At 37.0% G+C, this 23,696-nt stretch overlaps 1 protein-coding gene across 3 annotated transcripts in view; it reads left to right on the top strand.

The window, feature by feature from the left end:
- Positions 1-23,696, top strand: part of LOC121316081 (AT-rich interactive domain-containing protein 4B-like) — a 146,359-nt gene that overhangs the window by 37,822 nt on the left and 84,841 nt on the right. For all 3 annotated transcript variants that reach the window (XM_041250829.1, XM_041250830.1, XM_041250831.1), the window contains exon 3: positions 9,324-9,434. In XM_041250829.1, coding sequence (XP_041106763.1) covers positions 9,324-9,434 — 111 coding nt within the window. The remainder of the gene's footprint in view (positions 1-9,323; positions 9,435-23,696) is intronic.

Consider the following 23,696-nt stretch of genomic DNA (forward strand, 5'->3'; position numbering starts at 1 on the left):
AATTTATTTATTTATTTATTAATTAATCAAGTGAAAAAATACACTTCTAAATTCAGGAAAAGGGGATTAATTTATTTTACTTCAGTTTGCTTTGTTTCTTTTTACTCAAGTTGGGAAAACACCTTTTCATTTATCATCTGACATTTTCTGCTTAAATTGCTCTGTTTTATTTTTGATTGTGGTTAAATGTCTTGCATATTTGAAAACAGGTGGAAGTACAGTAGTTGATGAGAAGTTGTTCCTTTTGCAGTACAATGCAAATGATTGAACAGTATTTGAATATTCAAGTACAGTACCCAATCCAGTGCTCTAAATACATACATTTGAAACACACTAGGTAGTTTGGGGTCCTAGACACAAATGTAAGGGAAAATGCAAAAACACGCGACCCTTCTTTTAAAACCCTTTTAACCATTTTAAAACCCTCAAACTCCAAATTCTGTAACATTCTGTAACAAAAAATAGTGACTCTTACATCACATTTTATTTATCAACTTGAGTGTTCATTTTTAAAATGGAACAAATTCATTCAACACTTCTTTTTTCAAATGTATTTCTTTTGAAATCTTCATCTGGTTTCACAGACCTATAATAAGCACTAATCTAGGGCTATCTGATTTCGTTCGATAAGGTAGTCCAGGGTTAGTGCTGATCAGAGTCTGAAACCTACCGCAATCGTTTCTATAGATTTTTTTTTTTTCTTTTCCGTGTGGGTGTTTGCATTACAGAGTTTCACTGCATTGCTTACAGCTGGCAATCTTCTTGGGCTATTTGGCAAGAAAAGACCCGCACACTCAATCTTCCATCTTTCTGAGGTCCACATAGTTTCATCGCACACCCAGGAATGCTTTTATTTGTACTCAATTTCTAACAATCTGATAACATAAAACACAATGGAACTATGTAACGTAACGTATACACTTAATATAAAAGTCAATACAATTACATAGTGTACATCTTGTTCTAAAAACCTGACACACAAACTTATGGTAAATCACAAACTCGGGAGCTACTATTAAAACCTAATGTGCTTTTTTTTTTTTTTAAATTGTCCAACCATATGTTCCATGCGCGGGATCATGCCTGTTGTTTTTTTGACAAACCCATAACAATAATTTCTTATTTATAATGTAACAGTTTTACAGAATTTTACAGTGCACAGTATTTGAACATCCTTTACCCACTACATTTTCTTATCCTTTTTGTTATAGCCAACATACAGGGTTCTGTAGGCATACGGCCACGTTTCGAGCACAAAAGTGTGCAAAAGAAATGGCTTAAAGATTGGTTTACTGATCTGATGGAGTTATCTTTTCTAGCCCTGGATTACAGGTCTGTGGTATTGAAAGAGTTAACAGTTCCTTATACAGCACAAATACATTGTGTGAATATACAGTAGGACTTAATGAAGAGTCTTTTAATTGGTTACTATTTTGTTTTTCATTACTATAAACTCCTACTCTTGTCTTGAGTGCACTTTGTCTAAGGAAATATTCCGGTCAATAGAATTCGGCGTGATCCTAAATTAGCAGGGGGACTAGGATCTGTCATTGCTGATTCTTAGTAAGGAAATTGTTTTTAAAGGAAAAATGCAATGTGCAACAATACATATCCGAACTCCGCCTTTCCACCTTGGCGCTGCTGTTGTTTTTTAAAAAAATAAAAAATAAAATAAAACCTTAATACCGATTAACCTGTTTTTATATCAGCTCGCTTTATATTATATCCCGTTTTTATTATCATGATTTTTCAAAAACAACTTGCCATGCAACATAGGTTCTTTTGAGAAATTACCTCTCTTAATATCACCTCACAAACCTGCTTATTGTCACATTTTGTGCAGCCTGTCAAATGCTGCATAGCTGGGCTTTACTAAGTAACCACAGGATATAATTAATTTCCAACGCAACTAACAACCAATAATCATCTTGGCTGATAAACTGACATTTTGTGCAGCCTGTCAAATGCTGCGTGGGTGGTCTTCACAGGATACAGTTCAGTTGCAAAACACCAATATCACCAAATTTTTCTTCTTTAAAATAGTCTTGTACAAGTGCACACACAAAGAAAAACACCAAATGCAATGCCTAATTGATAGCTCTCATCAGTTTACAATTCATGTTTTTTAGATAATGACACACCTGCTTTGTTCCAGTTAATGATACAAAACGTATTTGTTCTGTAGTAAACTATACGCATTTGTTTAAATGTAAAGAACGACTCATTGTACAGTATTAAAACATTGCTCTTTAATTCGCAGTTAGTTTTCTTTATTTTTTCTCGCACTCGTATATGCATGCTGTCATGGGCAAATTTGAAACCCCCTTTATGTCAGAAATGATGCCTGCGCGGTAGTCATGATATAACTCGCGTTCATCTGTAAATAAAACTAAACAAAACAGTGCTGTATTCTATAAATGACAAAGACACGTTTTTTAAATTGGCAGCACATGTAACTGCATTGTGTTTTGTGCATTGGTTCCTGCTAAGTGCATGCTTTTTCTGAGAAACCTGTATGGTATGTATGTGGTTGCCATTCTGACGCTGTTGTGCTAGCAGTATTTAGCTTGCTTTTTATCAGTATGGTTTCTGTGAATTGTTTAAGTACTTTACTGTGTAGCCCAAGTAAATGTGCTCCGTATTGCATAAAGGACAAAATCGTAGTTGGCTCACTGCTTTAATTTCTTAATTAGTTTAGTGTTAAACACTTCTGAGTGATCATAATAGATAATTAGTGTTGGAAATTTGTTAACTTGAGCATCATTATTATTTTTACATGATTCATGTTTATGTAGATTTCTGCCACTTCCATAATTCCTTGCAGTTTTGATTTGAGGTTATCTTTGTTAGTCCTCTCTGCTGGTCTGCAGTGTTAAAAAGCAGTGGAGGAACCTGGGTGGGGGTCACACAGGTATCATTGGGGCTGACTCGGACGCCAACTACATGGGCTGTCAGCTGGTTCTGTTTCTGCAGGTCCTCTGCCTCATACTTCAGTTAAGAAAACACTAGGATGAAGCGAAGGCTACAGTAAGGTCAGCAGTGCGACTGTAAAGAATCTGAGCGCGAGGTGTCTGATTTCTGTGTACAAATGGCCACAGACAGGTTCACTTTTTAATAACTGCCAGCTTTCATCGAAATGCGCCTGAAATGTTCAGGACAGGAAGAAAAAAAAAACAATGCTAGTCTGTGGTTACATAACGGAATTATTTGCGCTTCCTGGCTTTCAGCCCAGAAGACAATGGCAGGCCAGCCTATTGATTTATTGCAAGGCTGCACATGTTTGCTGAAGAATTAGTATACTTCTGCTTTATAGAACAGAGTTACTCCGACTGATCAATTTTATACTATAAGTAGCGTTTTATTGAGCAGAGGCGTCAACTCATTTTAATGTGCTGCTGAATTATTGTTTTATTTATTTTACCAACACAGCTTTCCAAGGGCAGTTGTTTAATACCTGTATTGATTCACATTAGCATATGGACGTACTATACCCATTGTTCTTTAAAAAACAGTTATTGTCCAATAGTAACTTCACTAAATTTCTAATCATCCCCAGCCTTGGGAATATAGTGGAGGCAATTGTACATATGCTAGGTCGCTCCAAAACTTTATCCCATTAGGGTCCAGGACTCAACTAAAAAAAACTGAAGCTCCCAGAGGAATTGTTGGGGTTCCCACTAAATAGGGTTACCAGATTTTCAGAGTGAAAAACAAGGACATTTTTGTCTTCAATTAATTGATGCCATAGCAGCTCCTGAAGCAGTTAAAATGTATATAATAATCCAATCATAATTTCAAAGTTGTATTTATTCAGATGTATTTATTGCAGATCATAACAATTAATTGTATTCTTTCTATTGTCATCTGACCAAAACATGTTAAATGTACAAAATGCAAGGTCAATGCAAATCAGTTATTCCCATTTTAAACATGTGATACACAAACATATATATTAGGAGAGGGCACAAATATCGATATTTTGATTCGATAGCAATAAAAAAATCACATATGCTTGCAGAGACATACTTTTTGTTGGTAATACTGCTCAAAATACAGACACAGTGTAATTAAATTTATTTTATATTAAGATACAACAAACCCTGTACATTCCAGTAATTGTTAGTCTTGTAGGCAAACACCACACATTAGTATTATTTAACTGTTTTATTCCATTGAGTGGCGTTTTTCTTTTTCTAAGAACCCAATTTAACAGATGTATTTCAAACATTCAATAGCTATAAATTAAGAAACAACAAATTCACAACATGTGTGCCCTCTCTCGTATTCTCTTTGCCCGTTTCTTCACCCGTTTCCTCTCACCAGCCAATTCCATACTGGAAACTAATCTCCTGTTTTCAAAAAGTGCGCACATCAACTAATTAAGAAACATTAAGAAAGGGATACAAACCTGAAAACAAACTTAACACAAACAACTTAATAAACAGGAAAATCTGCTTAAATGATTGGATATATGTATATATAATTTTTTTCTTCCATTCAGAACGTGCTCACAAGGTATTGAATGCATTTAAAACACATCTCAAAATAATACAACATTCAGCTTGACATCGTACTTCATACTTTTTAGATGTGTCGTGCATTTATACGCAGAGAAGATTAAATTACTTCAGGATTGGCTAACCCGCGCAGTGAAGTATATAAATATTTCAGTTTTGAGGTGGCTAATGATGGAATAGTAAAACAATATAAGAAAACCTTGTTTTTCTCCATGGATATTGTGAAGCAAAGCTATGTTAAAGTAAGGTATTGCTTTTCTTATGTAAATGTCTGATATCGTCTGTATGTATATAGGTTTCATATTGCAATTGTTGTTATTTCTGTATTTTGGAAGACTTCGATATTATCGATTTTTATACAATTTTCAAAAGGAAGAAACTTTTGGTACGTTCATCTAGCTGCTGAAGCGGAACAGCGAGGATGGAGATTCCAGGTTTTCCCAGTGGAGGTGGGTTGTCGAGGATTGGTGGGACACGCTACAACCCGGTTTCTCAGAGACATCGAATTCAGTGGCCAAGAGTTGCGACCACATAGTGAAGAACTTATCTGAAGCAGCAGATAGGATCGGCAACTGGCTCTGGTTGGGACGAAAAGATTCTGGTTGGGGATCTCGGGCAGAGTAGAAAGAAAGCCACTTAGCTGAGTGGGGGACGGATGGTTCAGTCCAGACCGTTGTCATGCTAATGCACTAGTGAGGCCGCACTGTGGTTGATCTCTGGAGCCAGCATTGCAGCCATTGTGTGTGCTGATGTGCCAGGGAGGCAAAATAGGCTGATCCTTGGAGCTAGCATTACACTGCAGCCATCAACACCAGGCAGAAGGATGTCTACATCATCAGATGGAAGGAAACGCAGATGGATAACATTAGTTTACAGTAAAAGCTATGTCTTAGTTGGTGCTTATCTTGGCGAGAGCCGAGTCCAATATCAGCATGAAGTTTTAACACCTACTCTCATGTAATGGAAATCCATGTATAATTAATTACTGTGCTGTCAACTTTCTGAGCCCACTGCTACCGTTTTGTACTGATAGAAAATGTAAATAGGAAAACTGGGGCAATTTAACAATTTTACTGTTTCTGTCTATATGCCACAACCAGAATGTTATTTCTGTCTAAAAGAACGAAGAACAAAACGGCACAGTAATAGAATCTACAAAGGCTGGTTAAACAAACAACTGTACACAGGAGGTCACGTGAAAGGGGTGCAACTCCGTGTTCAGTCCTTCAGTCCGCTCCAACCCAAGACGTACCTGGGACCATGTTTACCAGTTCAGCACAGTTGGAACTGCTGTACAAAGCAGACTGTGAGCCTGTCAACATTCCGAAGCTTGCACCTCAAACAACACAACTATATATATATATATATATATATATATATATATATATATATATATATATATATATATATATATATATTTTTTTTTTTTTTTGACAAAACTGAAATGGAATGTAGTACATCATGTCTTTACAACACCATTTCCACTTTTTGTTTTATTTGAAGTGTTTAAAGTTTACTTTTTGTTTGTTTAGTTATTATCACAGCCTCAGATTTAGCACGTAGCATGTTAACATCGCTTTTTTTCATTCCTTTTAATGTGATTAATAAAATGTACTGGTAATTTTATTTTAAATGTATGGTGCTTGCTTGTAACTTATTGTACCGGGTGCAGCAACAGTCTCTGGTCCAAACCATCTGCCGAGGTGTAGATATATTTACATCCTCGCTATCTCGTGTGTGTGTGTGTGTGTGTGTGTGTGTGTGTGTGTGTGTGTGTGTATGTGTCTATATGTCTATATGTATTATTTTTTTATTTTTTTAAAAAAAATTTTACCCCATTTTCTCTCCAATTTGAAATGCTAAACTTTAAGCCCTGCTCACCGCTGCAACCCCCGTGCTGACTCTGGGGAGAAATGAAGACTAACACGCGTCCTCTGAAACGTTTGTCATCAGCCGTCCACCTCTTTTCACTCTGCAGGCTCGCTTACCTCAGAACTGCAGCGTCGGAGGACCATGCAGCTCTGGGCCGCTAGCAGCCAGGCCTGCAGGCACCTGGCCCTGGGAACTCCCGTCTACGGCCAGCAGTGGAATAGCCTATACCCAAGTGCATCCTGCACTCGGCGTGGGGTGCCTTTACTGGATGCGCCACAAGGGAGCCCATAATGCAGCATGTTAAGTTTTAATGACCGGGACAACAGCAGCTGATGCTGACCTGAGCATGTTCTTGTCATCTCCGAAAATAATTATAGCTTCGTGTGCGGAACTATTCTGCAGTCCTGGACTGCAGTACTGTACAGCATGATTTTGGAGTGAATAAATGTCTTTGCTTTTGATACCTGACCAATCCCTAAAAATGAATTCATATTTATAATACTGTAGCCTCTGTTTAACAAACATTTTGGAGTCTGTCACAGTTTTTCATGAAAAGTGTGTGCATTGTACAGTAGTAGGGAAGTGATATAGGATATCTGTCTGCTGACATACCAGTCATTGTGTGTCAGAATGTACTGTATAGCACACTTGGATCAAAAGCCAGAAATTAATTGTGCTTACTGTGTTTCTAGAAATAAGTATTAACTGACCTACTGTAGACTAGAATTGGCAATATGGGCAGCAAAAGTGTTGAACTTTGTGTGAGATTGCATTTTGGAGAGTGTCTTTTGAAACTGCTTAACACGTTTCATGCGAACTGTAAAGTTATGAAAGAAATAGTCTACCTTCCTCTTTGAAGAGGGTTGCCAGCCTTTAGGCTTTGTCATTCTTTTGACTACATTGTTACGGAAATGCCCTGCTTTGAATCGCCCATCAAACAGCATCTGTATAAAAGCTGTGTTGTTTATAGCCACGTTGCTAGGCAGTGCGTACATCTTGTGGATAGCCAATCCGAGTAGATTCAACAAGACACACTTTTTAAATGGATTTACAATATATAGGCCTGCTAAATTTGTATTGGCTAGCTGCATGCTAATGTTATGGCAGAAAATTGAATGATCTGAACTATAGCTGCAGGCACCAAAATGTAGTGCAGGAGAACTGTGAATAGCTTTTGTGACCTCACAATACAGTGAGGCTACCCTGCTGTACAGTGCAAGAGAAATGTGATAGGACCATAGATTCCAAATTTATTATGAGGGTGAGACTTTGTTTCAACGTACCTATAGTCTAAAAAAAAAAGCACAGTACTGTAAGTGCAAAGGCCAATCTGTCGGGCTGTTGTTGAGTCGGAGCTTGTAGAAATGATGTGTAAAAGTTTGCACATTGAGGCATATTTACTAATGTAGGACTGAAACACCTCTGATTTCCCCTGACAGTTTACATGTTTGCTTTTGTACTGCTACTCGGTTTTTCATTGTTCTAATAGTTACAGGCTATTAACTGATTTAAAGCCAGATAATAATAATTTAACAGTTTCAGCCACATAAATGGAATGCATTACATGGCATATAGGCTATGACTGGTTTATTTGCATGACTTTTTCTTGTGTTTTCTTTAAAGTATATTGGCTAAAAACTTAGACATCACACCCATTTTTGTTATTAAGTTTATGATTTATTACAGTAACAGTAGTAACAAAAGTTTGAGGGAATTTTTCAATGTCTTTTTAATGTTAGTCATTGAGGAAGATTGGACTGAAACAACAAATTGTGTGTGTGTGCGCATGTGTGTGGCGTTGGTGTTCCTAATAAAGGAGATGTACTGTGTGTGTTTTGTTATTTTACCAGGATAGCACACTTTGATTTGCTACAGTATTTTACAAGGGTGTCCTTGTAGCCACATCAGAAGCAGGTGCCAAATAAACCTGTACTCTGTATCTCTATCTATCTATCTATCTATCTATCTTTTATATATAATATATAAAACAATGTACAATATTAATTTGTAAACTGAATATAGTTGTGCAGCAAGTTTAGGCAAAGGCTCTGTTTGATTTTACCTTTGACAAATGGTACTGAGTGGCTACTGTAGGCCTAAAAGCAGATATAGGAGTAAATGTTAGTAAAGTGTTTTAGTGCCAGTGCTGCAGCAGGATGGACTTGTAGCCATAGTGTTACTGTACTTAAATAAGACAAAGAAGGGATTTGCCATGTTAAGACAGTTTTATTGTCAGCCCCACAAAAAAGAGAGCCCTTTCTGGGACAGCGCTGCCACTCGCGATGCCAGGAATTCATCGTTTAGTAGACAGTGTGGGTGAAGGGTTAAATTGTACTCCTAGCAGCAGCTGCTTCAATCCAGCCTTGTGTTGTGTAAACAAAGCCCTAAAACATCTACTGTACATGTTGTTCTTACATTTCAAGGTTTTGATTTACTCCTGGTTTAATGGCCTTTTTAAAGTAGGCTTGTACAAAAAACAAGGTCTTCTCTCTGGTGCATAGCAGATAGAAGTGTAATTAATTTAATTTGATTTTATTGAATTTGTCATCTTGGGAGAGTATTAACAAAGTAGATTATGTTTTGGAGTATCACTAAATGCCTGTCAGAACTTTCACTGTTGCAGTGAATTATTGTCTTAAAGTTGTTTTTTTATTATTATTATTTTTTAAATCATGCTGCTGTTGGGTGTAGGATTGGACATTCCCTAAAGGCATGTGATTTTAAGGTATAAAGGTTAGCGGATTATTTTTCCCGGGGAATACTCTGAACAGAGTGTTTTGGGAAGCAATGGGGATAACACTTTCCAATCTTGTTTTTATACTGCATTATTAAAGACACTTCCACAGTAAGTCATTATTCCAGTTTTACAAATCCGCAGCTTGTCTGTATTGGTTTGAAGGCCAGCTGTAGTTGAGGATTTCTCTCTTTTTCCAGACTATTGACGAGCCGCCATACCTGACTGTTGGTACCGACGTGAGCGCGAAATACAGGGGAGCTTTCTGTGAAGCCAAGATAAAGACTGCAAAGAGGCTCGTCAAAGTAAAGGTAAGTGTTCCAGCACCACTGCCCCTCTATGCGAGGTAGCTTTTGCGGAAAAACAATGCCGGTGACCCAGCAGTCAACTCTCCAAAAGCCACTTGAGATTTTACTGCTGATCTTCATTTACTTGAGCTTCTGTGATGAATTTTGAAGTGTTACAGCACACCTTGCAGTGTTTACAAGAGAGACGTTACCTTTGCTGTATCCTGTGTTGTCCATATTGGAACAGTTCTTTTTGTAAATCAACATAGTTTTAGATTTTTCTTTTTTTATGCACACGTCAAAGGTAAATCAACTAGGGATTGTGTGTTAGTTTTCCTTGGGATCGTTCACCAGGAGAACTACTTCATGCTCCCTCCTCCAACAATGCTGGTGCTATTATTCAAATTAGTGGTGTTTTGTTGGAACAGGAAAGCAGCATTGTTGCGGGAGGGGGCGTGATCTGGATACAGAGATCATTTTGAGAAATGAATTGCCAAGTTGATTTCTGACCCATTATTTGTACTTAAAGATGTCAAAAGACTCTGCAGTATAGTTACAAATGTAACGCGCGACACGGACAACATGGAACACACCAAAGGTAACGTAATGGGTTTCCTGTTGACTTTTAACACTTGCCAGTAACTACATATGTGACTAGCTAACAAGGATATAGTAATACCTGTTTTTCATATTTCCAAGAACATGGAAGGCTGTTTAACTATGGGGTTCTTCCAGCCAAAGAAATACAACATCAACTTAAACAAAAGATTTACCAAAAACTCTCTGTTGGTATGTTTGTCCTACAGTTTTCAAATTTGCTGAATTTACACAAATATTTATTTTAAAAAGAAAAACAGAAATTTATGAAGCTGTTTTCCCAAAAGCTTGCTCGTTTAGGGCTATTTGGTTTTATTTGACACATCAGATAAAGTATACAGGCAGCACTCTTGTCTTCAGTCAGCATGCACCTGCAAAGCACTGGTGGTTTCTTTGCCAACGTCTGCTGTGTCTATTGTGAGACCACCTTCAAGTTCAAGGATGTAAGAAATTGGGTCAGCCTCAGTCTTTCTATCTAATCCTTGATTTACATGATCTATTTATTTATTTATTTATTTTTAACATAGAAAAAAAATGGAAGCCACGAGTTCGTTTTGGAAGCAAGTTAATTATTTACTCTCTTTTTTTTTTGGACCTTTCCTATTTTTTTCAGGACCGAGTTTGCTTGTGTTCACAATGCAGTTTTCAAGTGCACTCCTTTCGTTTATATGGTCTGTGAACCGTTCAGTACCGTGCAAGGCATATTGAAAGATGGCAGCTATTGATGTATTGCTCCAGTTTTTAATATAGTATGTTTTATATTCTTACATATTGCTGTGGAAGAATCTGCAGGAGCACTTAGCTAATTTAATTTATACATTTCTTGAATGCCTACAGTACGAGGAAAATAGTGCAGTTCATGCAATTCTGCAAGGTTCTCCTACTGTTGGCATTAAACAAAGTAATTTGAGAAAAGACTGAATATATTTGACTATTTTTGTGAGTTTTGTCCAGCTTGGCTTGGATTTTGATGCCTGACCACATGTCTTTTAATCAGAGCTTCAGTTTCTCGCAATGTCCATGTAGTTTAGGGTTACCAGATTTCCACAGTGAAAAATTGGGAGTTTTTTTTCTTCATTTCACTGACGCCGTAGCAACTCCTAAAGCTGTTAAAATAGTAGTATATAATAACACAAACATTGGGTGAAATGTATTGCAGATCATTAAAACTCATTATTTTCTTTACATTGTCTCTTGTCAAAACATGTTAAATGTATAAAAAGCCAGATTTAAAAAAAAAAAAAAAAAATAGATCAGCTATTACCATTTAAATATGTGATCTACACATAATCAGAATGAGTAAACAAACCATAAGATTGTTTATTTTATTCTTGAATGGCACTAACACACAACTTAATACATTACTTGGCTATTAACTTGGTGAGCATGCAATACAGTTTTGTACTAAAAATACAAAAGCAAAACCGTAGTGCCGCATGAAATGATTATTAAAGTAATCGATTAATCTATTGATTATTACTTCAGTTAATCAATTTGGATAAATACCAACACATCACTCAGTAGCTAGCAAGTTAAACCATTTTTACAGATTTTTATGTACCCAGTGCAATAAATGTCTCGAGATGATTACACTTCTTTTGCTTTTCTATTTCAGCAACAAAAAATAATCTATAATTTCTAAAGTATCTAAAATAAAGTATGAAATAAGGAGTACTCCGCATAGTGTCCTTCTGATAAAAACTACCAAGGTCAAATGATGGCACCTAATTAATACATTGAGACAATTAAAATACACCACAAATAAACTTTATCATTTTACAAGCAGAAACTATTTATTTAAGTTCACCACTTCATAAGACAAAAAGCAACTATAGGTTAATTACTGCTTTTTTTATAAATGTTTTTCTAACAGAATAGCATGAAAAAGGAAAAAAAAAGTAATTTTCTTTACTGGTAAAACCACAAAAAATTGTCCAACTTTTTTTGTACATTATAAATATCATATGTGAGGTACTGAAAGTGGAGAAGGAATCTATGAAAAAGACCTAGGAGTTTTGTTGACTCAGAAATGTCTTTATCTAGACAATGTGGGGAAGCTATAAAAAAGGCTAACAAGATGCTCGGATACATTGTGAAAAGTGTTGAATTTAAATCAAGGGAAGTAATGTTAAAACTGTACAATGTACTAGTAAGACCTCATCTTGAATATTTGGTGCAGTTCTGGTCACCTCGCTATAAAAAAGATATTGCTGCTCTAGAAAGAGTGCAAAGAAGAGCGACCAGAATTATTTTGGGCTTAAAAGGCATGTCATATGCAGACAGGCTAAAAGAATTGTATCTGTTCAGTCTGGAACAAAGAAGACTACGTGGCGACCTAATTCAAGAATTCAAAATTCTAAAAGGTATTGACAGTGTCGACCCAAGGGACTTTTTCAGCCTGAAAAAAGAAACAAGGACCAGGGGTCACAAATGGAGTTTAGACAAAGGGGCATTCAGAACAGAAAATAGGAGGCACTTTTTTACACAGAGAATTGTGAGGGTCTGGAATCAACTCCCCAGTAATGTTGTTGAAGCAGACACCCTGGGATCCTTCAAGAAGCTGCTTGATGAGATTCTGGGATCAGTAAGCTACTAACAACCAAACGAGCAAGATGGGCCGAATGGCCTCCTCTTGTTTGTTAACTCTCTTATGTTCTTATTACATTTCACAGCGGGAAGTACTTTAAACAAATAACCTGTTTTGTTTTCAGATCTTAATAACCCTTTTAATAATTATTTGTTGAGGAAACTAAAGACATGAATTATATTTGCTATCATCAAGTCAGTCACATGGCAGTACAAAGTTGCATTTTTGCTAGTCCACAGTATTTGAGTCCACATTCCCCAGCATGTCAGCATGACATGTTTTGGGGTTAGGCTTGCCTTCTTACATGAGGCTACAGAGCCTGCTACTGAAAACAAATGCTCAGATAAGCTCTTGCCAATTTTGACAAGTAAGGGAGTCTTTCCTGATTTGCCTTCCACCATGTTAAAGGGTCAGTGTCTCTGCTGCTAGTCATTTCTGAAAGATTTTACATCACCTCTTTCTGCACACTTGAAGTTTTCTCTCCAACAGAATCTTCACTGCTGCAATCTTCAAAAGAAACCATTCTGTCTGTCACTGTTTGCTTAACGGATTGTGGACTCTCCTGTTGACCACTGTGCCCACTCTTCCTGGGGGTTGGCTGAACTGGCTGCCTCTTTTCTGCACTGCCTGAAACAGAAGAAGTTGAATCTGTACGGATTAAGTTTGTGAGTCCAACTTGCAGTTGCAAAACATCATCTGGGTTCAGAAATTGTAGCTCCTGAAATCGTGGGTCAAGATCTGCTGCTACAACAGTGGCATTAGTTTCAGCGGAAGGGTTGTCCAGAAATTTCCAGTGATTTATTTATTTGTTCAAGGGCAACTGTTTTTTGAAATTCCTTATGGATGGTGAATCATCAGCATCAGGCTGCATTTTCTTTATCAAAGCATTAATGAGCGAAGGTACAGTTGTCAGTGACACATACTTCTCCCTACAGAGGATGGTAGTTGCAGCCTCAAAAGGCTCTAATAGCCTTTTGAGGCTGCTGTTTAATTTCTTTAAGTACAGACCACTGGTTTGATTGCAGGTCCAGGTAACGCTGACGTGTCATCGATGAATCAGAAAGCACAGCAGTCACTGGCCGTCTTTGCTCTAGCAGTCATGTGACCATGTGTAGTGTGCTATTCCACTGGGTGGAATCATCTTGTTTCAGTGAATGTTGTGGCACACTGTGACAGAAAGACAATGATTCTTGGTGGTAAATCTCCCTCTCGACCTGCGAGGGTGCTAAGTAACAGAGTCAGAGTAAGTACTTTTGACTACGTGACCTGACACTTCGTTCTGAGGGTTAAAAGGAAGTCAGTCGTGTAGAAAAGAGACGGAACTTCAATACGCTAACTCATTGACCCGGAGGGCAAATGATGTGGCAGCTGCAGATCATAAAAAAACAGCTGCAATCATTTACCAAGGGGTCATGAGTGGCGTTATAAATAGGGGGGCGAAGCAATGTTATCTGTTCCTTCGTTTTTGGTTGTGCTATTGACCCGGAAGGACCTGTACTGTTGGTGAAATAAATAAGTGTTTGTTTGTTCTATCTGTTGTTGCTTGTAATCACTAGATGGCTAACACGTTCCGGAGCTGTTACCAGAGGCCAGCACAAAACCGGGACAGCACTTCACTTGTACCACTGTAAACTGTATGGTACCAGCATTATTATTTACTGTTTGTTTTGCTGTCAGGCTCTGGATTTAAGGAAATAAAATAAACAAACCTTTTTCACCTGGATTACAATTGTCTGTCTGTTCTTTGATCACCTGCACTAGCAAACATCTTGCTGCTCCTACAGCTTGTTCAATAGTTGTAACTATCAGAGAATTGTTCACTACTAATTGGGTTGTGTGCCCTGCACAGCTAATGTTTGCCCAGCTGAACTTGTCCTTCAGTTTCCTGGCAGCAGCTACCATGTTGGCACAATTGTCACAAACTAATGCACAAATGCAAGACGCTTCTAATTCGAATTTGTTAAGCACTTCTTCAATCTTGGTTAGTGTTTTCACCTGTGTGTTTTTCTGCAAGAGGTTTTTTGGCAAGATTTATGGTTTTTAGTTGCCAGTCTTTAGTGATAAAATGGGCTGTCACTGACATGTATGCCTCAGTTGCTAGGCTGGTCCAGATGTCAGAGGTTAAGGCAATCTTTTCTGCAGTTTTCAGCTCCGCCTTAATATTTTCCATAGTGCCAATGTACTACTTCGCAATCATTTGGGTAAAAAGGCAGCTCGAAGCCAGCTGGTATCCAGGCTCCAAAAGCTCAAGAAATTTTCGGAATCCTTCCCCCTCCACTATAGATATTGGACGAAGGTCTTTCATGATCATGTTCACAGTGCTGTTATTCACTGCTTTGGCACTTTCAACACTGCAAGAAGGCTTGCAAGAAGTAAAGGCATCAAGTCTCCTCTGTTTTGCTTTTGTAGAAGAGCTGCATTATAAATTAAAGGAGAAATGTACAGTTTATAAAATATCAAACAGATTTTAAAAAGGGTATCTTTTTACTTAATGTTTTACACTTGTTGTATTTGATACAAAGCCCATTCGTTGAAGAATAATTATAATAATGTAAGGATAATATTTTATGTATTTCTTTGTTTCATTCTAGTTGTCTTTCTTTTAACTCTTGCCACTCAACAGTGAACGCTAAACACTAAATAATAATAATGATTAGAAATACACAAAAAAATCCTTACATTATTATTATACTTATTCAGCGAAGGGGCTTTGTTGCAAAAATATAAATCTCTTAAGTTGCGAGTCACCAAGCGTTTTTGAGATGGACGCATAGTTATATAAACATTTCAAAGTAACGAGGCATAGAACACAAGTGAGGAGCCTGATAAGTAAGAAATGTACTTCCTATTTTCGTAATGTTAGGCCTTTTAACTGACAGTGTTAGCTGAACTGACACAACTTAATGTATTAATTACATAATTGCCCTTCCTTTCATCTGGTCATTTTACTCTCTTATAATTAGTGATGCAAATTCAGTCTGAATATTTATTTATTTATTTATTTATCTATCTATCTATCTATCTATCTATCTATCTATTTATTTGTATTAGTAAATGACCAGATGAACATAAATCATAAATGAAAATTGTTTTATTTTCATAAGAAAGTATTACTTGCATTTCGGTTTCTGTTTCATTTATTAATGCAAAGGGGTGCTTTCTTTTTAGTTCAAGCAGAACGATCATGCTGTTATGATAAATCAGTGATTGTCTGCATAAAGAGCAAGTCACCGTGCTAGTGTTTCCATCTGGAGGAAGAAAAAAATCCCATGCCTTTTGACTTTTTTTGCTTCACTACTTTTGGACGAAACTGCCCTGGTCCAGTGGAACAGCTGGGTGCAGACCTCGAGTCTGAGTCTTTGTTTTTTGCGTTTGAGGACAAAGACCTCATGTCCGCTGTTTCAATATTTTCTCTGCTTCTGTGTGGAGGGCCTATTCAGATTGGACGTATAGCGGGAGGCAGGCAGACTTTGATTACAAACTGAATGCAGGTGGCCCACATGGCAAGAAATGTTGTTATGGATGTTTTGAAAGGAGAGGGAGTGTGGGGGGGAGGAATAACCTGATGGAGGAGGAAGAGATGTTGATCCTAGTGTAAAAAACTGGAGAAAGTGGGCACATGAAATAAAACAAAAAAAGAATGACATGGGGAGTCTAGCCTGTGTTGATAAATTTACGGTAAACATTTGCCTTAAATAAATAAACAAATGCTAATACTAATGTCTCTGCGATCACAATTCTTATATATTTTTTTCTAGATCTTTTAGCTCTGGGAATATCTAGATACTTCAGTAATCCGCTTCTCCACATTTACTGTCACTTAAAAAAAACTGCCTGTGTGTATTAGGGGGAGGGGCTCATATCACTACTTGCTTCTGAGTGCTCACTGATTGTTAAAGAATCACCCGAGACTGTGAGAACAAGGCTTACGCACACTCTATGGAGGAGGGGTGGGGGGGGTGGTGGTCGATGAATCGATGATAAAAATTTTAATTGGTGACGGCAAAATTTGTGATTAATCAATGAATTCATATAATCGTTGCAGCAGTACAAATCTGGTACGATTAGCAATTTTACTGTTTCCGATCGGGACAAAAAAATGTATGCTGAATACTGTGACAATCCCAGTTTTCCCGGGATGCTCGACTTGTTTCCTCAGAATATGAACTAAACAACACACTAAATGTTTAGTTCCGAGTCCTCTTACCTCGTATAGTTTGTTTCCTATGTGCCAAAGGACCAAGCCCAGCTGCTGTTCACATTGACGCTTGCCAAACGGACCGAGACCACCTCTTAGGTGGACTCTTTATGGTTAGTTTCCCAAGCAGACCTTTGTTGTTCACAAGTCACACCATGGGTGAAATTCTCAACAAAAAAGTGTAGGTACTCATATGCGCAGTCGATACACAATTCATTTATGAATACAAAATAAGCCTTAAAAAAAAAAAAAACTGAAAATATAAACAATTTATCATAAACAAAGAAGCTGAAAATACTGAAAGCTTTGTAACCTCTGCCGGTATCACTCATGTAATGTTATGTAACCTTAAATAAGTATTAACAAATATCACACTATGCAGTAACTGCTGTAGAGAGGGAGTTTTGTTTCAAGATATGCTGAAAAGGGGGGGATGTTATACAAAATGTGTATAAAGAAAACAACTGCTATGAACAAATGATACAAAAAGGGTTAAGTGAAATAATGTGCAATACGGACTGAAATACCCCTCTATTTTTAATGTACCAGGCACTACTCTTTTAAAAAATAAAATAAATAATAATAAATAAAAATACTTGGCCATTTCAGTCTCCATAGTGTTCTCTGAAATGCTCATGCTTTCCAGGCACTGGGTGCTCACCTACAACAGGACCTGGCCATGCTGCAATAACAGCCTTGGATTAGAACATAATTATATCCCTATTATTATTATTATTATTATTAATTTTTTTTTTTTTTTTTTACTGATTACTTATCCTACAATATATTCTGTGTGCTTCTCTGTTTTGTTTGTGTTCCAGAAAAATAAGCATATTTCAGGCAGAAACATTATAAAAGTAGACATCCAATTTTTTTTTTAATTCCTGGCATTGTGGTTCCTACACAAAAACAAAGTGACAAATTACACATTTTCATTTAGTAATATCATTAATGTGGTTTACGTATTCCTTTACACGCAAGTGCAAACTCAGATTTACCTTAAATAAACTATAAAAAGGTGGCATTGTACAAAGAAAAAACATCTCTCCGTTTTGGTTTTCATTTACAGTCCTCATAACATAAAATACTAGGATCACAACAAAACAACACTTTGATCACTGTGCTTAACATTTACCTTGCAAGCTGGGCCCGTGTTTGGAAAGCATAAAACCACACCTACATCTGTATCCCAATTCTGACTCTCTTGCCAAATCTGAAACCACTTTGTGAAACCACAAAGTGGCTTTGCGTTCCCTCAGCTTTACGTTTTACTGTATTTTTAATTTTATGTAATTTAATCGTCATGAGATCGATCGCTTTATTTTGTATAAATTTATATTTGTAATTAGTATAATTTATATTTATGTACTTAAAATCACCCCTTGACAAACATTTAATTCCCTACTCGCTGACAAACTTGCATATTAGTTTGGATAGCTCTCTTAGGGTCAGATAATCTGGTTGCTCTGCAGTTATAAAGTATAATATAGACAAGATGTACATTTAAAAACTTGTCTTAATGTATTTTGTACATAACATGTCAAGATTTTTTTTTACACATTTTGGGGTTATTGGTTTAATACACAGACTTGATACACAGACTTGTATACTTACTAATATTGTTGTTGGCTGTTGTTTGGGGGGGAGGGGGTAGTCAAGACATCATAAAATACAAAAATAACTCTTTTACCTGTATGTACTTTTAAAGAAAGTATATGCTTGGAAAACTTGCTAAAGGGCATCACTTACATTCTCTTCTGTTTTTAAAAGTTATATTGGACCTTAATATACAGCTCTGCAGTGTGTTCTTTTACTATTTAAGTATTTCAAATTTCTCAAACTCTACTGTTACAGTAGTGTTCAGAATTAATGGAACAGTGATTTAAAAACAAAAAAAAGTAAATGAATACTAATGTAAAAAGTAAAAGGAAAATAAGTACACAAAAGCACAAAATGTCCATCCGATGAATGAAACTCACCAGAAGGAAAGTCTTTTTTGCGTTCCTTTGCTGTAATATGTGGTGTTGATGCACGTCCAGGAAGTCAGAGTTGCTGTTTAAAAAGCTAACCAGAGCATAGCAAAAAAGAAATGCACCCAGAATTAAACTTTCATTACAAGTGAGTGTTCTTTTATAGGACTTAATGTTTTAATTATTACATTATGTAGGTTTTTCGCAATACCCTCCCAAAAAAAGTAAAGTTTTTTGTGCTCACGATAGAATCGCACCCCTGATAATTTCACATAAAAGTAAATTGCACAATAAATGCTTACTAATTATTGATTCGTCCCTGTGACAAAGTGCCCGCCCCTGTGTGTATTTTCTGATATGTTGCGTGTGGTGTGTTAAATGTTGGTGTATAGGCATTGGTACACGAGATATAAACGGGTCTGTGTCTCGCGTGTGTTTACAAATGTATGTTTGTATTTAGGCACGAGGCTTGCACGGCACTTCACGTGCAAGTAAATACTATGTGAGCATGGGGAATTGCACTTTATTAATTCACGTGCAGTTGTACCGCGACTCCAATTGAATGATTGATTAGCAATCGAGTCACGGTACAGCTGCATAAAAGCTACATGTTTTCACTCACTCGGGGTTGTGTGTTTGGTGAGTGGAGAACGGGATTGGAGACGGAGGTAAAAATAATCATAAGAATATTAATGTATGTCTGTTTATTTTGGCTACCAGTGCCATGCCCTGTGTTTTTGTATGTTACAACCTTTTTATTTTGGCTGTTCTGTTTATTTATTAAATGCTGAGCGAGACCATTCACTCAGCTCCACCAAACTCCACCTCTCTCTTGTTGTTTTATTTTCTGGCTCTGGTCTGACGCCACCCACTCCGGCCGTCTTTGTGACAATCCCTTACATAAAATAATGCATTTATATATTTTTATACATTTTACTTTAGTAGTTGTATCTTAAACAACTTCAATTCAGTACCCAGGGTTTATTATTAGTATTATGAATTGCACATTTAACAGATGATATTATCCAAAGTGACTTAAGCTGGAGACACACTGCCCGATGCGATTGTCGCATCTGTCTGGCAGAGGTCCTGCCGCAAATTAGTTACAAATAAAATACCAATTTCTTTGTGTAGTTGTAAGAGTTAAACAATATGCATTCACTTTTTTATTTTTATTTTTAATCAGAACAACAAAAATACGCATGTCCCACACAATGTATTGTTAACTTGCTGTAAGTGATTGTTAAGTTTACAGGGTAGTCCAGACGGAATGAAACAAACTCATGAATTGAAATTTCTACGTCAGATTCTGCAAGATACAAACAGACTTGAGATATATTCCGCAAATGATAATAAGCAGGCTTCACTACAGTTGAAATGTGTTGCTGAACACTAAGAGTAGAATCAAATAAGACTCCAAGACTTTTCACAGCTTGCTACAAGCTACTGGAGAGGCTGCCAAAGGTCAAGTGTTGTGGGATTTTATTTAATGCTGTTTTAGAGCCAGTTAAAAGAAATTCAGTTTTATTTGCATTTAACTGCAAAAAAATGTTTTGACATCCAAGCCCCTATTTTGTCAAGGCAAGTTGATAGTCTGGAGTTTACATTTACATCTTCTGAACTAATTTTAAAATAAATATGGGTGTCGTCGGCAGAAGATTGGAAATTAAAACCAAATTGTCTGGTAGCATATACAAATTAAAAAGTAAAGGACCAAGAACAGAGCCCTGTGGAACCCCAGAAACAACAAGAGAATTAGCCGATTTTGACTCTCCAAAGGACACATTGATGTCAGGAGGTTAAGTAGGACCGCAGCCAGGAGAGTACTGTGTCAGTAATACCAATAGTTTTCTCAAGGCGATCAAGAAGAATTGTGTGATCAGTGCTGTCAAATGCAGCAGATATATCCAAAAACACAATCCCTGATAACAGCCCCTCATCTGCATTCAGCAGGATGTCATTAACAACGTTTGAGCGCAGACTCTGTGCTATGTTGTTTAAGAAAGCCGGATTGAAATCTTTCAAAGAGATTATTAGCAAAGAGATATGTAGACAACTGAGCAACAACAACAGAGACTAGGGAGTGAGCTATGAATCAACAACTGCTGTAACGTCACTTACAATAGGACCTCGGTACGTCTCATCTGAAGGACAGATTAAAAATGTAAAATGACAAATTGTCTTTCAACTCTGGTTTGAAAGTTTACCACATCTTTGTAAACTATGTGGTAAAGTTAACCGCTCAGATTAAGTAATAACTATAGATTATATGAAAATAGTCTATTCCTTCAATTATAGTAATGAATTTAACGGTATGTCATATCACAAAGTGGTATTATTAAATTGATACAATTTATTCCACTCAAAATGTAGCTTTTAAAAATAATTTCATAACATTTGTTAAGGGTAAAACAGCGTACTATGTAGAAAGACGCTGATCACACATCAAATACAGTTTGACGATTTAAAGTCACGACACTACCACGACACAAACCTCCCCTTTAAATTTAGAATGTCGCTCATGCGCAAAAAGGCAAGAGGCGACTTATTTTCCAGGCTGCTTATTTTCAGTGACACCAGCATTTAATTTAAGACCCGGTACAGTGTACCGGCAGAATTTCACCCCTCCATCATTGACAGTCAAAAGTACCAAACTGTACTGAGTGCAGACCAAGTGTGAGCACAGCCTTAATATGTTGTCATATCAAGTTTATAAATGCATTGAGCCGGTTCAAAACCACGGTGATTTTCAATGTAGAGTCAGTTTATTTTGTAGCTGTTGTGACTGTACGCCAAATGTAAGTTTGTAATAATGTAACATTTGTGACAACTTGGTCATGCAGCATTACTGTTGAATACATTTTTATGTTATCCAGTCTTTGTCACTTTGTAGTAGGTCAAGTTTTAATGGCACCAAAGGAAGTACTTTGTTTTAATGGGTTGTTTGGAGAAATTTGAGGCAGCACCAAGCAAATTGTGACAAATAACTGTTTGCTTTAAATATCCCTCACCTGTGACAGGGATATAGTTGAGACAACCATTTTGGTCAAAAGCCAGGGTCAGGCAAGAGTTAGAGTTGGTCACTGGTACAAACAGCTACAGGTAAATGGTATCCGTTTGTGGTTTTACTGTGTGCAAGTTTTTCAGTGAAAGGTGTGTGGCAAAGTGGCTGGTGGAGGGGAACAGGTGTAGCGGTGATGCGATGCAGGAGTGACAGGCAGACAACGATATCCAGTAAAAAAGTGCTTTTATTTGTAATCCAGGTCTGGTGACCGTCAAATAATAAATCCCCGGCTATATGCAACAATGTGTAAAGCGCGGGGATAGCAATAACAGGGCACAGTCCCGAACAAAAACAAACACACGGTCACCAGTCCTGGGTGAGTGCAGACGTGTGTGTGCGGTGGTGAAGACACAGGTAATTCGTGACGGTTGGTGCAGTGGTGATCCGGTTCGTGCCGACCCTCGCGACAGCTCTGGATTTGTGCGTTTAGCTGTCTAGTGGTGAAAACACAGACAGTTATTTACACAGACACAAACAACACACAACACTCTTTTCTTTTAATGAGAGCTCCTCTCTCAATCCTGATCAGCGTATATATGTAATCCCGCATGGTAGCTAGGTAAACGGTTGCAGCTTCCTTATTGCTTGCAGCTGCCCCTCTTTTACCATTTCAAATCAGTACGGTCTTACAACAGAGTCTCGCTTCTTTCCAGGTTGACCCACTTCCCGGTCCCGGAAACGAACTGTCAGGCTAGCCCTTCCAGATGCTTCTCCTCTCGTTCTTTAGCGCCCTCACAGGTCGGGGGGAAGATTTATCACCAGAATTTCTGTCATAGGTGGATATACTGCATCAGTGGGGCTGGACTGGGTAAAGTCAGACCGCTCTATAAATGTTAGTTATGAACCACAGCCATCATTTTTTTTTTTTTTTTTTGTTAATCACAGCCAAAAGTAAGCTCATTATTAAAGTACATAACAGTGGAGTATGTTGCCTTGTATGATTTAGGAAACTGGAAAGTAAGCTTTTTCTCAGAGGAAATGATGCTTATGCGAATTCTGGAATTGGATGAAGGCCAGAAATTACTGTGTATTGCGGAGTGTGAAACAAGCTATTTAATTGAATCTATCTGAAAATGCTCAAACTGTATTTGTGATATCTGTGTGATAGCACATGCATTTGCATGCTTACACAGAATATTGTGGCATTTCCAAAAGGGAAAATTACTGTAGGAAATCAGCAGATGTACTATAATCATGACAGCCAAACTGGACTGACATTTTTCCCCAGAGAACTACTGTAACACAGTTAGTGTAGCAAAATGACATGTATCCTATTTTTAACCTTTTGTACTGTAGATTTGCCTAGTAGGAATCTCGCTGTTAGCAGCTGTTTAGCAAAAAAAAAAATACCATGGTAACCTTTATATCACAGTATACAGTACATCATGCAAGTTATCAAATAAAGACTTAAATAAATAGAGACTAATGTAAATCACTTAAATTACTGTAATTCACAAAAATAAAACCAACAAGTCACACTTCCTTTCATGGAATGATTTAAACATTTGGTATTTAGTATTTTACTATGCCAGATAACTTATGTTTCTTTTTTATGAAGACAATCAGAATAATTAAAACAACAAAAAATAAATAAATAAAATTGCACACTCTCAACGTTATACTACAACAGTATTAAGATCTATTATTTGCTCAAAATGGCATGGTACTGTAGTTTGTTAAAACATTTTAATATATAAAATTAAATAAATAAGTACTGTTTAGCTGATGGTCATTTTATTTTTTTTCAACCGGATAAATAAAATATGTATAACAAAAAAATTTATTATAATACTAAAACGTGTTACTGGATTTATAGCTACACGTCACGAGATTGCACAAGTAAGCTTCCAATGATTATTACACATGTGGA

Source organism: Polyodon spathula, chromosome 5 (assembly GCF_017654505.1).
Source record: "Polyodon spathula isolate WHYD16114869_AA chromosome 5, ASM1765450v1, whole genome shotgun sequence".
Lineage (NCBI taxonomy): Eukaryota > Metazoa > Chordata > Actinopteri > Acipenseriformes > Polyodontidae > Polyodon > Polyodon spathula.